Source organism: Cnephaeus nilssonii (assembly GCF_951640355.1).
Source record: "Cnephaeus nilssonii genome assembly, chromosome: 11".
NCBI classification, from domain to species: Eukaryota; Metazoa; Chordata; class Mammalia; order Chiroptera; family Vespertilionidae; genus Cnephaeus; species Cnephaeus nilssonii.
In genome coordinates this window covers 21,669,843-21,686,531 of record NC_137082.1, presented here as the reverse complement: position 1 = coordinate 21,686,531, position 16,689 = coordinate 21,669,843, and the positions used below count along the sequence as shown (strand labels likewise).

The following is a 16,689-nucleotide window of genomic DNA, read 5'->3' as shown; positions in this document are numbered from 1 at the left end:
CATTTGTTGGCCCTTACCTCCCCATTCTCTCTGGCATTTGGCACTATTGGCCATTCCAGTCTTCTTGGTACAATCTCACCCTGGACTCTAATGACACTATTTTCTCTAGCCTTGTTATCCATCTACTCCTCTCAGTCCTCACAGCTATTGCTATAATTTAAGTCCTCATTGTTCTTATTTGGGCTATTCAATAGTCACCAGAGTTACATAACTAGAGTCCATCCACCTCTTTACTGCCAAAGTCAAAGCAAAATTCTATTCATGTTCTTCAATGAGTGAACCCTTAAATGACTCCCCATTGCTCACAGGATAAAGTCCAAACTTCATAGCCTGTCTCTGCCTACCACTCCAACCTCATTAATTGCTGTGTTTTTATATCCTACGCCAGAGCAAACTGATATGCTTATTTATAGATCATGCTTTTCTTGTCTTGTGTCTTGTTCTTGTTCTCCTTTCTCTGCTTGGTGAACACCAATCTTTCAAGATTCAACTTATGCCAGTTCCTTTATGAAGTCTTTCTGATCAATTGGTCACTCCCTCATTTGTGCCCTACAATACCCTCTAAAATAAATGCTTCTATTTTAATATCTACAAAACTTTACAATTAATAAAACTTGTTTACCTGTTTTTCTCATCTAGACTCTAACCTACTGGAGGATAAGGACTATGTCTTAGATGGCCTTGTATCCTCAATATAAATTGGCACATAACTTTTATTAAATATGACTTTTACCCCTACAATTCAATGACTTTTAGGATATTCACAGATTTGTGCAATCATCACTACAACTTTAGAACATTTTCATTACCTCCAAAGAAATCCCTTAGTCATCATCTCCTCAATTCCCCTATACCTCTGAGCCCTAGGTAACCAGTAATTAAATTTTTATCTTCTGGATTTGCTTATTCAGAATATTTCATACACATGAAATCATACAATATATGGCTTTTTATGTGTAGTTTTTTTTCTCAGATAGTGTTTTTAATGCTCATCCATATTGTACTCTGTTTCTTTTTTTGCTAATATTCCATTGCACAGATATACCAAATTTTATTTATCCATTCATCAGTTGGTATACATTTGGTTTTCTCTTTTTTCTGGCTACTCCCAATAATGCCGCCATCTGTGTACACGTTTTTGTATGAAAATAAGTTTTCAATTTTCTTGGATATATACCTAGCAGTGGAATTTCTGGATCACACAGTAATTCTATGTTTAATCTTTTGAGAAACTGTCAGATTATTTCCCAAAGCATTGCATCATTTAAATAAAATGAGGTGAAATTCATAGCATATAATTAACCATTCCAAAGTGCACAATTAAGTGACATTTAGTGCATTAACAATGTTGTACAACCATAATCTCTCTCTAGTTTGAAAACTTTTTCATTATCCCAGAAGTATACTCTGTACTCATCAAATAACTCATTCCCTTCTTCCGCACCCTTGATAAGTACTAATCTGCTTTTTGTCTCTATGGATGTGGTCTTTTGTATCTGGATTCTTTTACTTATAATGTTTTTGAGGTCCATCCAACTTGTAGTATGTATCAGTACTTTGTTCCTTTTTATGGCTGAATAATATACCATTGCATATATATACCACAATTTGTTTACCCACTCACTCATTGATGAACATTTAGGTTGTTTAAACCTTTTAACTCTAACGAATAATCTATACAAATAAAAGTGTAATATGCTAATTATACCGGACGTCCTTCTGGACGATCTTCCAAAGTAAGCCGCCACGGTGGGGGCTGAGGCAGAGGCTGCTGCCGCGGTGGGTGGGGGCTGAGCCCCTTGCACCAATTTCGTGCATTGGGCCTCTAGTATTTTTTATAAACATCTGTGTACATGTTTTCTGTTTGGACATATGCTTTCATTTCTCTTGGGTTTATACATAGTAGTGGAATTGATGGGTCATATGATTATCCTATATTTAACATTTTGAGGAACTGCCAAACTGTTTCCACAGTGGCTGTATCATCTTATATTCTTATTAGCAATGTATGAGCATTCATAATTCTCCATATCTTTGCCAATGCTTGTTATTTTCCACTTTTTAAATTATACCCATCTAATGGGTGTGATGTGGTATCTCATTGTGGTGTTGATTCTCATTTTTAAAATGACCAATGATTTTGAGTATCTTTTCATGCATTTGATAGTCACTTGTATATCTTCTTTGGATAAATATCTGTCAAGTTCCCTTGCACATTTAAAAAATTGGGTTGTCATTTTTTTGATGAGTTGTAAGTGCTATTTATATATTCTGAATATTAAACCCTATGGGATATATGATTTGCAAAAATTTTCTCCCATTCAGTGGGTCATCTTTTCAGTTTCTTGATAATGTTCTTTGAAGCATAAAAGTGTTTAATTTTGATGATACCCAGTTTATCTATTTTTTCTTTCTTTTATTTTTTTTTGCTTGTGATTTGGTAGCACATGTAATCCAAGGATACAAAGATTTATGCCTATATTTTCTTCTAAGAGTTTTTCAAGCTTTAGCAATTATATTTAGATCTTTGACCCATTTGAATTAATTTGTGCATATGGTGTGAGGTTTGCATCCAAATTCATTCTTTTGCACTTGGCTCTCCTGTTGGCCTCACTATTTTGTTGAAGAGATTATTCTTTCCCTTTCCCACTGAGTTGTCTTGGCATTCTTGCTAGAAAATCAACTGATCATAAATGTGAGGGTTTGTTTCTGAACTCTCAATGATATTCCACTGATCTACATGTCTATCCTCATGCAAATTCCACACTGTCTTGATTATTGTAGCTCTGTAAAGTTTTGAAATTGGAAAACATTCATTTTCATATGAATTTTCCTATAATTTTGTTCATTTCTGCAAAGAAGTAAACTGGGATTTTGATAGGGATGTATCAAATGGATGTAGATCCATTTGGAGAATATTACCATATTGATAATATTAAGCTTTTCAATCCATGAACATGGGAAGTATTTTCATTTATTGGGGTTTTAACTTTTTAAAAAATATATTTTATTGATTTTTTTTTTTCAGAGAGGAAGGGAGAGGGATAGAGAATTAAAAACATTGATGAGAGAGAAACATAGGTCAGCTGCCTCCTGCACACCCCCTACTGGGGATATGCCCGCAACCAAGGTACATGCCCTTGACCAGAATCGAACCTGGAACGCTTCAGTCCACAGGCCAATGCTCTATCCACTGAGCCAAACCGGTTAAGGCAAGAGTTTTAACTTTTTTGAACAATTTTGCAGTCATCAGTGTATGAATTTTGCACTTCTTTTGTTAGATTTATTCTTAAGTACATTATTCTTTTTGATGCTATTGTATATAGAATTGTTAATTTCATTTTTGTTTTGTTCATTGAGATGATATAGAAATGAATTTTTATATATTGATCTTTCATCTTGTGACTCTGCTGAACTTATTAGTTTTTATAGTTTTTTAGTGGATTCCTTGGGATTTTTAAATATAAGATCATGTCATTAGAGAATAGAGATAGTTTTACTTCTTTCTTTTCAATTGATGGTTTTTATTTCTATTTCTTATCTAATTGCCTTGGCTAGAACCTCTAGTCCAATGTTAAATAGAAATGGCAAGAGTGGACATCCTTGTTTTATTCCTGATCTTAAGAGGAAAGCATTCATCTCTTACCATTCAATATATTAGGTGTGGTTTTTTGAGGATGCCCTTTATAAGGTTGAGGAAATTTCTATTTCCAGTCTATTGTGTGTTATTTTTTTTAAACAAAGGGGTCCTGAATTTTATCAAAAGCTTTTTTCTGCATCAATTGAGATGATCATGTAGTCTTTGTCCTTTATTCTATTGATGTGGTGTGTTACATTTAATTAATTTTTGGATTATACCAACCTTTGTTTCCTGGGTTAAATGCAAATATTTCTTAAATTGAATTCATGAGGATTGACTTATCTGAGGATTGGGTAAAAGTTAATTCAATAAATGGCCACAGAAACAAGATTGAAAAATAATTTCCATTGTAAGACAATAACTAGTTAGGAAACATGGAAACTTTGGAAGTAGAATTATTATTGTAAAAAGATCCAAAAAGATTATATGAGTATAAATTTATTACAATTTACCACCCCTTGAGTCCTATATTTTTCCTTTACAGTCCTGGAACAAGATCTTCATGGTATTTTAGATTTAATAAAACTTAACTATTACAAATATCCCTATACTATAAAAATGACTTCAATGCTTTCCTCATACACTTTCTCTATCTGTTCTCCCAACTTACTTTCTCTCTCTCTCCCTCTCTCTCTCTGACACACACACACACACACACACACACATACACACTCACACAAATGTCTTTCTCAAGTATTATCCTAAATGAGAGTATAACTACTATCAACCCTTACTGAATATCCAAAAATGGTGTTAATTGGGCATATAGTGAGGTTACTTTTGATTTAAATAACCTTAGTACTGTTAAAGGCAAAGAGCCTCACATAGAATAAAAAGGACAGAAAAACTTACGTTTAATTGTGACCCCAAGAATTATCAATATCTCTATTAACAGGGACAAGAGCTTCATCTTCTGAGCAGCTCCTCCTCTCTGTAACACAAGCAGAACTATGTGGCTGGCCTATAGCTTCTTTACAGTTTTGGTGGGGGGGGAGGGGTGGTGGTGTCAGGACTTGGTTGCTAAGCAACCATTTCTTTACTCTTTGGCCAATGAGCTGCCAGGAAGTTTCTTTCAACCAGGAATAAAGGCAGGTGCTGGAAGAGCAGGTTGTGGGAAGAAATCATATCTAGTTTGTTACTCCTTTGGCAGGAGATAAGGGATAGGCTTGAAATAGATAGTTGCTCTTTGAAACTGAAGGAAGGCGAGTAAGTCCAATTTGTCCACACTAATATTAATGTTCAGAGTTGCTGAAAGTTTTTTTTAAATTCTTTATTGTTTAAAGTATTACATATAGTATTACATATGTCTTCTTTATCCCCTATTGACCTCTCCCCGGCCACCCCCACCCCCCACACATGCCCTCAGCCCCGCTAGTGTCTGTGTCCATTGGTTATGCTTATATGCATGCATACAAGTCCTTTGGTTGATCTCTTACCCCTCCCCCCCACCTTCCCTACGTTTGATGGTCTGTTGGATGCTTCTATGTCTCTGGATCTATTTTTGTTCATCAGTTTATGTTGTTCATTATATTCCACAAATGAGTGAGATCATGTGATATTTATCTTTCTCTGACTGGCTTATTTTATGTTACCTCAAGAGGTGCAAGCTGCATTTATGTGAAAACAATTAAGTACATGAGCTGACCTGACATCTTTAATATCTCAAGGCTAGGGTGGACAAGAAACATATGGACCAAGTCTTTGGTCTCCATCTGGGTGAAAACATCATTTATCCTCTCTTCACATAAGGAACTCCTGAGCTTTCACTGAGACAAAGACAAATACATATATCCACGTCATCTATGATTTTTTAAAATGGTCTTTCATTAAAAGGAATCTTAAAATACCTTCTTTACTATCTTAAACAATATGGGCATTTCATGAGTGAGTGATCTCAAGGTAGGACCAGGAACTAAAATGAATATTTGGTTAAAAGGACAGTAATATTAAGGATAAACCAAGAAATGGAGGCAGTTGAGAAGTTATGCCTAAAATATATTCAACTTTCACAGTGTGTCCAGGTAATTATTTCAGAAACTCTTACATTTATTGTCTTGAATTTACAGGTTTTCCCCCTTTATTAGTTTCCCATTGTTGTCTTGACAAATTACCACCAATATAGTGGGTTAAAATAACAGAAATGTATTCTCTCCTGGTTTTGGAAGTCAGAAGCCCAAAAGGATTCTTACAGGACTAAAATCAAGGTCAGGTCTAGTTCCTTCTGAAGGCTCCGGAGGAGAATCCTTCCTTGCTTGGTAGCTCCCAGCTTTTAGCGGCTGCCCACATTCCTCAACTTGTGGCCACTTCATTCTAATCTCTGTTCAGTCATCACTCTGCCTTCTCCTCTTCTGAAGTCTAACATCCCTTTGTCTCCCTCTTATAAGGACACTTAATGATGATGTTCAGGGCCCGCCAAGATAATAAAGGATAATTTCCCCATCTTAAGATCCTCAATCACATCTGCAAAGTGAGATGTGATTTTTGCCAAATGAAGTAACATTCACAGGTTTCAGAGATTAGATTCTGGAAATCTTGGGGAGCACTGTTCAAGCTACCCGTGTCTTTAATGTCTTTTCCTTTTAGCAACAGACTTCAAAATGGAACTTTCTTTCCTAACTTCTGTACTTTAAAAAATTGCCTCAATATAATTTATTTAAAGTTTTAAATATCATCCATTAAACATTCTCCAAATAATATTTTTTCAGTTCCCATTTGGATCCAGAATTTTCAGCATTGTCCAGCAGATGATTTGCCTCCTACTTTTACTGAACTTGATGTCATTTGACCTATCTTCCCTCAACTTCCTTTTTATTTGAAATTTCTTTTCATGAGATTTTTCTTTTCTTTTTTCTCTTTTTGGCTCAATCCCTTCACCAACACCATCCCCAGCCACCAACCCTCCCAATAGCTGTTATCTTGTTCTCTATCTATAGATCTATTTCTATTTTGCTTGTTAGTTCAGTTTGCTCATTAGATTCCACATATGAGTGAAAGCATATGGTACTTCTCTCTGACTGGCTTATTTCACTTAGCATAATGCTCTCCAGGTCCATCCATGCTGTTGCAAAAAGTATGATTTCCATTTTTTTTTTTTTACAGCCGAGTAGTATTCCATATGTAAATGTACCACAGCTTTTTTATTCACTCATCTACTAATAGATACTCGGGCTGCTTCCAAATCTTGGCTATTGTAAATAATGCTTCAATGAACATAGGGGTGCATGTATTATTTTGAGTATTTGGGGTTTCATTGGATATATTACCAAACTAGAGGCCTGGTGCATGAAAATTCATGCACTGGAGTGGGGAGGGGGTCCTTCAGCCCAGCCTGCCCCCTCTCACAGTCCGGGAGCCCTCAGAGGCAGGAGGCGATCTCGCGATCAGGGGAAGGAGACGCCCCCATCACACCTCTGCTGCTGCCACTGCTGGCAATGCAAGCCTTGGCTGGCCCTGGTTACCTGAGCTTCGGGCGGCCCTGGGCGGCTGGGCAGCTGCCATCCGAGGCTTGCCTGCGCCTTGGGCTGGCCCTGGGCGACTGGGGGGCTGAGGCGTCTGGGGGACTCTGGAAGCAGGCGCACGGAGTGGCCGGACCTGTCTGGGGCCGGGCCCAGCCGTGCTGTGTGCCTGCTGCCCCTGCTGCCCCGGCGGGGCTGAGGGGACTGGGCGCCGCCATCTTGTGGCTGTGGGCGCCACCATCTTTGAGGGTATGGCAGTCAATTAGCATATTCCCTCTTTATTAGATAGGATGTGGAATCACTGGGAATCTCCATCTATTCATTCTTTTTGTAATTCATCCCAAAATATGGAATGCCCTTCCTGTATTCTAAGTCCAAGCTTCCTACTCTCACTTTTCCTTCTATACACATCTACTTTTTCTGGAAGTCTATTGACCATTTGTCCTCTCTCAGTTTCAATCTTTTTGTTACCAACCTTCTTCATTTTTTAAAGTCCCATCCATTTTTTATTACTAATGTCCCTTGTTTAATTTCTTTGACCTAGGTGGAGCCAGGTCAAATGGATGAAAACCAAACAAAAGCGCTGAATTTTTCCTGGTAGGTTTCTCGCAGACACCATCTATTAAGGCAGGCTATTTGTACTATTTATTTTCTTCTATGTGCCCATATAGATAGGTGATGTCCTCATCATGGTCACAGTGGTCTCTAATAACTATCTGAATTCATCACCCATGTGTATTTTCTTCTTGGACCTTTGTTATTCAACAATAATGACCCCTCAGCTTCTGGCTGATTTTTTTGACCAACTTTCTTCTTAGTTTAAAAATTCTTCATTCCACCTCTCCTAGAAAAAATTTCCTTTGACTCTGGTATCCTTTCAACTACTATCTCCTCAACTTTCCCTTTAGCTTCTAAACATTCAAAAAGATAGTCCATAATCACTGCTTCTGGCTTGTTGCTTCCTAATTATTGTTTAACTACTTGCTTTTATTTTTGCTAATTTACATAGATCCTAAGTCCAATTAATTATCTTTTCTCAGTTCTCATCCTTCTGATCTCCATAAAACATCTGACCTTTCTGACCACAAACATCTTTTTGAAAATATATTATTGGTTTCTCTAAAACTGAATTGCAATTATTTTCTATACTCTTAAACATTATTTATTCTTCTTCTATCACTCCTTCTTCCTTCATTCATGTATTGCATACTTATTATATGCTAAATATGAATGGTAATTCTCTTTCAGGTGTCCATTAATTTCAGTTCTTAGTTCCTCTTAGTCTGTACATTAAATTTAGGGCCTCCTCACAGTAATCCCATTCAATATCATGTGTTCTTCCTTAGTTTTGCCAATATTTCTCTTTTTTAAAAAAATACATTTTTATTGATTTCAGAGAGGAAGGAGGAAAGAGAGAGAGAGAGAGAGAGAGAGAGAGAGAGAGAGAGAGAGAGAAAACAAACCATTAATGATGAGAATCATTGATTGGCCGCCTCCTGCACACCCCACACTGGGGATCAAGCCTACAACCAGGGCATATACCCTGACTAGGAATCAAATCATGACCTCCTGGTTCATAGGTAGATACTCAACCACTGAGTCATGCCAGCCAGGCACCAACATCTTTTTATTGCTCCTTATTTAACTCTCATTCATTATCTTATTCATTCAATAAATATTTATTGAGAGTCCAGTATGTGCCAGGCATTGTGCCATTCTCTGTGGATAGTGAACAAGAAGACATATTTCCTAACCTGAGAGAGTTTATAAGTCCAGAGTGAAAGACAAATATAAAAAAATAATCACAAAAATAAATGTATAATAATAACAAACCATAAAAAGTACTTTATAGGTAAATAAATGAGCACTGAAGACATATGAGGGGATACTGTGGGTAGAAGTAAGGTGGGATCAGAATCAAGACAGGCACTGTCAGAAAGTGATGTTTAAGTTGAACTGTGAAGTATGAGAATGGGTCAACTAAACAAATCATGCCCCAAGTATAGCAAAAAAACACATGAAAAGGCCATGTGGTAAGCATAAGATGTATTCAAGAAAATGAAAAGCTCTAAGGGTTGCTATAATTTGAACTAGAGACTGGGAGGTATAAGATAAAGCAGAATTGGTAGGGATGTTCACTCAATTCTTAATGATTTCATTTTTATAATTAGACTATATTAATTGAATCAGGTTGCCATAATAAAATGCCATAGACTAGGTGGCTTAAATAACAGAAATTAATTTTCTTACAGTTTTGGAGGCTGGTCTGATTCTGGTGAAGGCTCTCTCCCTGGTTTGCAGATGACCACCTTCTCACTTTATCTTCACATCAAGAAGGTCTGAGGAAGGAATATAGAGAAAGATATTTTCCTTTAAAAAAGAAAGGCCATAGTCCTAGTGAATTAGGGTCCAATCTTTATAGCCTTATTTAACCTTAATTACCCCCTAAAGACCCTATCTCCTGATATAATCACATTGAGGTCTAGGGCTCTGACATACAAATTTGGAGGGAACACAAGTCCATAGCAAAGACCACCAGAATGTCATTGAATGACTTACAACAATGAGATATGATCATATTTAACAAGATAACTCTAGATGAGGGGTAGAGAATGGACAGAAGAGGGGTAAGGGTGAACAAGGGATCCAGTTAAGAAGTATTTTGCAGTGGTTCACTTGAATTCAGACTGAGCTTACTGAAGTGCTATTGGAAAGGAGAGTTAAGTTATATAGGATAAAAAATGAGAAGGTATAGCAATTCATTTAAAATGATACTGAAGTGTCTGGCTGGTATTGCTCAGTGGTTGGGTGTTGACCCATGAACCAGGAGGTTACAGTTTGATTCCCAGTTATGTCACATGCCTAGGTTATGGGCTGGATCCCCATTTGGGCATGGGGCATGTAGAAGGCAACTAACTGATGATTCTCTCTCATCGTTGATGTTTCTATCTCTCGTTCCCTCTCCTTTCTTCTCTCTGAAATCAATAAAAACATATATTTAAGAAAATGATACTCGCCGAAACCAGTTTGGCTCAGTGGATAGAGTGTTGGCCTGCGGACTGAAAGGTCCCGGGTTTGATTCCAGTCAAGGGCATGTACCTTGGTTGCGGGCACATCCCCGGTGGGGGTTGTGCAAGAGGCAGCTGATCGATGTTTCTCTATCATCGATGTTTCTAACTCTCTATCCCTTTCTCTTCCTCTCTGTAAAAAATCAATAAAATATATATTAAAAAAAAAGAAAATGATACTAAAGTTATAAAAGGAACTAAGGATGGTACTTAGGTTTCCATATTGCTCAACTGAATAGGTGATGGAGTCATTCAATGAGAAAGGGAACACTGGAAGAGGTCTAAGTGTGGGGGAAAGTTCATGAGTTCATTGTGGCATATGGTATATTTAAGGTACTTTAATACATTAAATAATATTTTGTCAGAATAATTAATACTAAATGCTGAAAAGAATACCCTCTAAATATTAATGCCTTAACACAATAAGAGTTTCATATTTATATCATAGCCTGATGTAGTGCTCCTTAGATTCCCTGAGATACTCCTCCAAGTAGTGACTCAGAAATCAAAGCTAGCCTTGGCCAGTAATGCTAAGTGGTTATAGTATCATCTGGAGCACTGAAGGGTCACAGGTTTGATTCCTGGTCAGGACACATACTCAGGTTGTGTGGTTGATCACTAGTTGAGGCATGTATGGGAGTACAGGAAGCAACAGATTGATGTTTCTCTCTCTCCCTTCCTCTCTAAAATCAATAGAAACATATCCTCAGGTGAGGATTGGAAAAAAAAATCCAAGAGAATTTCCTTCTTTAGATGATACTTCTGAGATCACTCTGGAAAGAAAAGAGAAAATATGGATGAACGCATAGGGGATGTGCTGTTCAGGCCTGGAAGTGGCATGCATAATTTTTATCCCATAATCCAGTCAGAATGCAGTCACATGTCCTAACTACTTTAGGGGAGACTGGGAAATATAGTTTTTATGAACCAAGAGAGAGGAAATTGTATTAGTCAGCATCTCTGCCACATTTACCTGTGCTAGGTACTATTCTAAGTCCTTTATATGTTTTAATTCATTTATTCCTCACATCAGTCTTATAAGGCACATACTGTATTATCATCCCCATATAACACATTTAAAAACAAACAAACAAACAAGGTACAGAGACTTTGAGAAACTTGTCAAAGCTCACATCCTATATAATAAAGAGGTAATATGCAAATTGACCCTCACTCTGTCATGCCATCACAAGATGGCTGCACCCACAGTGGAGGCAGGGTTCCTGTAACACAAGATGGCTGCACCCACAGTGGAGGCGGGGTTCCCATAACAAGCCATAGTGAGCAATCAGCAGGGACCTGAGGCTGCACGGCGCCAGGCCAGGGCAGGGGACCTGAGGCTGCGCCCCCTGCCCAGTGGGGCTTGATGGGGGACCTCAGGCTGCACCCCCTGCCTAGCGGGGCTTTAAGGGGGACCTCAGGCCACGTCCCTGGCGCTGGGCTGGGGGACCTGAGGCTGTGACCCCACCCCGGCGCCAGGCTGGGGGACCTGAGGGTGTGCCAGGGGACCTGAGGCTGCATCCCCCCACCTGGCAGGGCTTGATGGGGGACCTGAGGCTGCGGCCCCTGCCCAGCGGGGCTTGACGGGGGTGGGGCTAGCCGGGTCTGGGTCTCATGTGATTTCAAGGTGCACATGGGTGGGTGGGGACTTGACTCTGGGTCCCATGGCATGCCCCAGACTCTGACAGGAGGAAGATTTTCATATACATTTTACTAATTTTCTTTCATCTCTGACACTTCTATTATAGAGAAAGGGCAAATAGCAATATTAAAATATTTCCTCTAATTAATTCCCTTTTAATGTGCATGAATTTCGTGCACCGGGCCACTAGTAGTCAATAAGGGGAACTTAGGATTTGAATCCAGGTGATCTGGCTCCAGATGCGTTTTAATGAGCACATAATACCAACTTCTTCAAGTTGAGATTCAGTGTTTGGTAGAATGTATAAGTCTAAAGCTCAAGAAGAAATTTTTGCTGGAGATAATACATTTGGGAATCATTGGTGTAACTCAGGGTTTCCCAACATTAGCAGTATTATTTGGGCTAGATAATTCTTTGTTTTTAGGGGCTATCCTATGCAATGTAGGATTTTTAGCAATATCCTTGGCCTCTATACACAAGATGCCAGTAGCATTCTTCCTCCAGTTGTGACAACAAAAAAATGTTTCCAGACATTGCCAATATACCATGGGGGGCTGAAATGCCCTAGCTGAGAATCACTGAAAGTCATGAGTTTGGTTGAAATTATTATTATAATTATTATTTTTAAATATATTTTTATTGATTTCAGAGAGGAAGGGAGAGGGAGAAAGAGATAGAAGCATCAATGATGAGGGAGAATCATCAATAGGTTTCTTCCTGCATGCCCCCTACTGGAAATTGAGCCCACAACCTGGGCATGTGCCCTGACTGGGAATTGAACCATGACCTCCTGGTTCATAGGTCGATGCTCAACCACTGAGCCATGCTGGCCTGGCTGGTTGAAATTATTAAAAGAAAAAAGTATAAACTGAAAAGAGACAAGGGGCTAGTACTGAATCTTAAAAAATTTCAAAATGTAATAGCAGAAAAGGAAGATGGGCTGGCTAAGGATAGTAAGAAAGAATGGCCAGAAAGGAGGACATTTAAAATGTAAGAAAGTTGGAGAAAGCAGATGCCGCTGACAGGAAGGCAGACTGCAAGATAGTGTGTGAGTGAGAAAACAAAGGGGGAGTGTGTGGTCGCACGGGGAGTTTTTGTTGGGGAGTTGAGGGACAGCTATACTCCAGGAGCCTGTGGGGGACTGCTGGACAGGGCTCCCCTGACCGGGCAGCCCCCACTGCTGCTGGGTTCCCTCCTGGAGCGACAGGCTCGGAGGTGGAGACTGCGCTATCTTGAAGGGGAAAGTGGATGCTATCAGAAGCCTGAAAAGCCCTGGGAATCTACAACTACGGCACCCACCGAACAGCTGCAAACCCGAGAACACCGGTCCCCCAGTGGCACAAGCACACTGATTCAGAGGAGCTCTACACTCCCTCATGGAAAGGTCAGGTTTTGCCTGGGATAAGGTGAGGTCTGTGGTCCTGGCAGGAGAGAGAAACACGCGCACTGTGGGAGCTGGAGAACCCAGGGAAGTCTGTGCCTAGAAAAATCCCTGGCTGTTGGGGCTGGCGTGATCCATGAATGTGGAAGGGGGTCCTCAGAGCTGCTAACAGAAGGGAACTCTAAAAAGCAACCCATTTTGATCTGGGCGCAAAAGGACAGCCTAAAAATTTTAAAAGTGTGCCGGCTGCTTAGACCCAAGAGGAAAAAAAGACTGCACAGACTTGCGCGCAGCCCTGGAGTTCGCACACTTACTATGTTTTTGTTTTTTTCCTCTTTAAATCCTTGCTTCTGATTACTAAGCCCAATACATAGGATCACCCAATTGGGGACACTCTAAGAGACTGTAGGGGAAAGTTGTCTTTCTGGAACCTGGGGATCAGAGCGGGGAATAACCATCAGAGAACCAGCTCTGGGGCAACCCACTCCCCCAAATTGGTATTAACCCTTTGCACGCGCTTGCTTTTTTCTCGATTCCTTTATTCTACTCGGGATTTAATTTTTTAAATACCCCAGATTTTACAAAGCCCGGCAGTAGAATAAAAAACTGGAGTTTCTTTTCATACAAACTTATTTATTTGGATTTTTTTATATTTCAAATTATTGATACATTCAAAGAGTATAAAAAGAGCTGCTACCGATGCTAACCGTGTCGAGTCACACTCGACATCCGAGTGCAAAAGGTTAAGTGCCACAGGGAAAACAAAATCTAAACACTAGCTAGAGAGGACCTATAGACCCGGAGGTCAATCCAGAAACACTGCCACCAAGGGGTTGAATCACAAATTGACTCTTGTGTAAACACAAAAAAGACATACTGCCTGCTTAAAAATCAGGACTGGCTTACAATACTGAGGAGCAGTGTGACACAGGGAACTTCAATACTGTCCTGACTAGGAAACAGGTGTTCCAAACAGAACAGTAGAGGAAGTGAATGACCTTTACTACTGCACATTTTTATTTATTTTTTCATCTTTTACTTAAGAAACTAATTTTTTTCTTTTTTCCTCACTTGATTTTACCTTTTTAATTATTACATTTTTATTTTCAATCAGTATTATTACTACTACAATTTTACATTTTTTTAAAAAAAGTATCATTTTATTTTCTCTTTATTTTACTTTGGGATTAGTGTTCTACATTCTATTATCATCTTTTCTTTAGCATCATTTTACTCTATCTCAACTTTACCTTTATGCCAACACTCTCTTCCTCACTTTTCCCCTTTTGTTGTCCTGTTTCTCTTACCCTATTCCTGCTTTAGATTTTCCCTATTCCTTCTTTTTACCCCCTGTTAAAATTTCACCCTACTTATATATCTAATTTCCAATTCCCTGCTCCAAATCCATACAAACCTCTCTCTTCTCTTTCTTCACTATCCAAATTTTTTTTCTCTGTGTCCTTTTGTTGTTGTTTGCTTGATTGTTGATTATATCAATTTTTTTATGCTTGTTTGTGAGATTGTTTTGCTTTTTCTTTTTGTTTTTTTTTTTGTTTTGTTTTATTTTTGTTTGTTGCTTCTGTTTTCCCTTGCCTCACTTGATATTAGTTGTTGTTTGTTGTTTGCATTCATCTCCAGGTACTTGTTGCCAGCATGTGTTGGGATTAGTGGCTGTTCTATTGGAGTTTTCTCCCCATATATATATAGTTTTTTTCCCCCTCTTCTTTTTTATTCTCTCTCTTTTCTCTCTTACTTTTTTTTCCTTTTCCCAATTTCATTTTTGCACGCCTTTTTCTTTTTCTTTTCTCTTCTCCTTTCTCTCCTATCCTCTAATTCGCCTTTCTTTGGTGGTCACCTTTATTTGGGGTTATTAATATCATGAATACATTTTTGTTCAGTGCCTTGTGCATTGTACCTTGTTGTGTTGTATTTTGTGCCTTTAAATCAATGCAGGAGAGAGTGAACTACAAAACCAGACACCTGGAGAAGAGAGATCATGGGGAGACAAAGAAACAACCCGCATATGAAAGAAAAGCAGGCATCACCAGAAAAGGAAGTAAACGAAATTGAGGGAAGCAACCTGTCAGAGAAAGAATTCAGACAAATGGTCATAAGGTGGATGAAAAGAATGGAAGACAAATTCGACAATATGTGTAAGAACCAAGAAGAAATGAAGAAGAACCAAGAAGAAATGAAAAATGACATTGTTGCTGTAAAGAACTCAATAGAAAGCATCAAGAGTAGACTAGAAGAAGCAGAGGACCGCATCAGTGAGCTAGAAGACAAGGTAGGAAAAAATACCCAAGTAGGGCAGCTTATAGAAAAAAAAAATTAACCCTTTGCACTCGCTTGCTTTTTTCTTGAGCTGCTACCGATGCTAACCATGTTGAGCCACACTCGACATCCGAGTGCAAAAGGTTAAAAAGCAGAAGGAGAGCATAAGGGAACTTTGGGACAACACAAAACAAAACAATGTCCGCATAATAGGGGTTCCAGAAGGAGAGGAAACTGAGCAAGGAATAGAAAACCTGTTTGAAGAAACAATGACAGAAAACTTCCCTGATATAGGGAAGAAAAACCCCACACAAATCCAAGAAGCTCACAGAGTCCTAAGCAAAATGAACCCCAAAAGACTGACGCCAAGGCACATTATAATTAAATTGGCAAACACCAACGACAAAGTAAGAATCTTTAAAGTGGCCAGAGAGAGACAGAAAGTTACCTACAAAGGATCCCCCATCAGACTAGCAACTGATTTCTCAACAGAAACACATCAGGCCAGAAGGGAATGGAATAAAATATACGAAGTCATGCAAAGGAAGGGACTGAATCCAAGAATACTGTACCCAGCAAGGCTATCAATCAAAATTGAAGGTGAAATCAGGGGCTTCACAGACAAAAAAGGACTAAGGGAATTTATTACCACCAAACCAGCAATGCAAGAAATGCTAAAGGGTCTGCTGTAAAAAAACAAACAAATAGGAAGCGAAGAAGGAATGCAGGGGTAAAGAATAAAAATGGCGACAAACAAGTACCTATCAATAATAACTTTAAATGTAAATGGATTAAATGCCCCAATCAAAAGGCATAGGGTAACGAATTGGATAAGAAAACGTGACCCATATATCTGCTGTCTACAAGAAACCCACCTCAGAAAAAAAGACGCACACAGACTGAGGGTGAAGGGATGGAAAAAGTTTTTTCAGGCGAATGGAAATGAAAAACAAGCTGGGGTAGCAATACTTATATCTGACAAATTAGATCTCAAAGTGAAGGACATAACAAGAGATAAGGAAGGCCACTTCATAATACTAAAGGGAGCAATCCAACAAGAAGAAATAACTCTGGTAAACATATACGCACTCAATACAGGAGCCCCCAAATACATAAAAAAACTCCTGGAGGATATCAAGGGAGAGACTGACAGCAATACAATCATAGTTGGAGACTTTAATAACCCACTATCACCATTGGACAAATCCTCTAAACAAAAAAATCAGCAA

General features: G+C 38.8%; 1 protein-coding gene across 2 annotated transcripts in view; it reads right to left on the bottom strand.

Annotated features, from left to right (window-relative positions):
- SEL1L2 (SEL1L2 adaptor subunit of SYVN1 ubiquitin ligase) overlaps positions 1-4,550 on the bottom strand; it is a gene marked incomplete at both ends in the record, with an annotated part of 105,210 nt that extends 100,660 nt beyond the window's left edge. For both annotated transcript variants that reach the window (XM_079783475.1, XM_079783476.1), the window contains one exon: positions 4,493-4,550. In XM_079783475.1, coding sequence (XP_079639601.1) covers positions 4,493-4,550 — 58 coding nt within the window. The remainder of the gene's footprint in view (positions 1-4,492) is intronic.
- Positions 4,551-16,689: the final 12,139 nt, after the last annotated feature.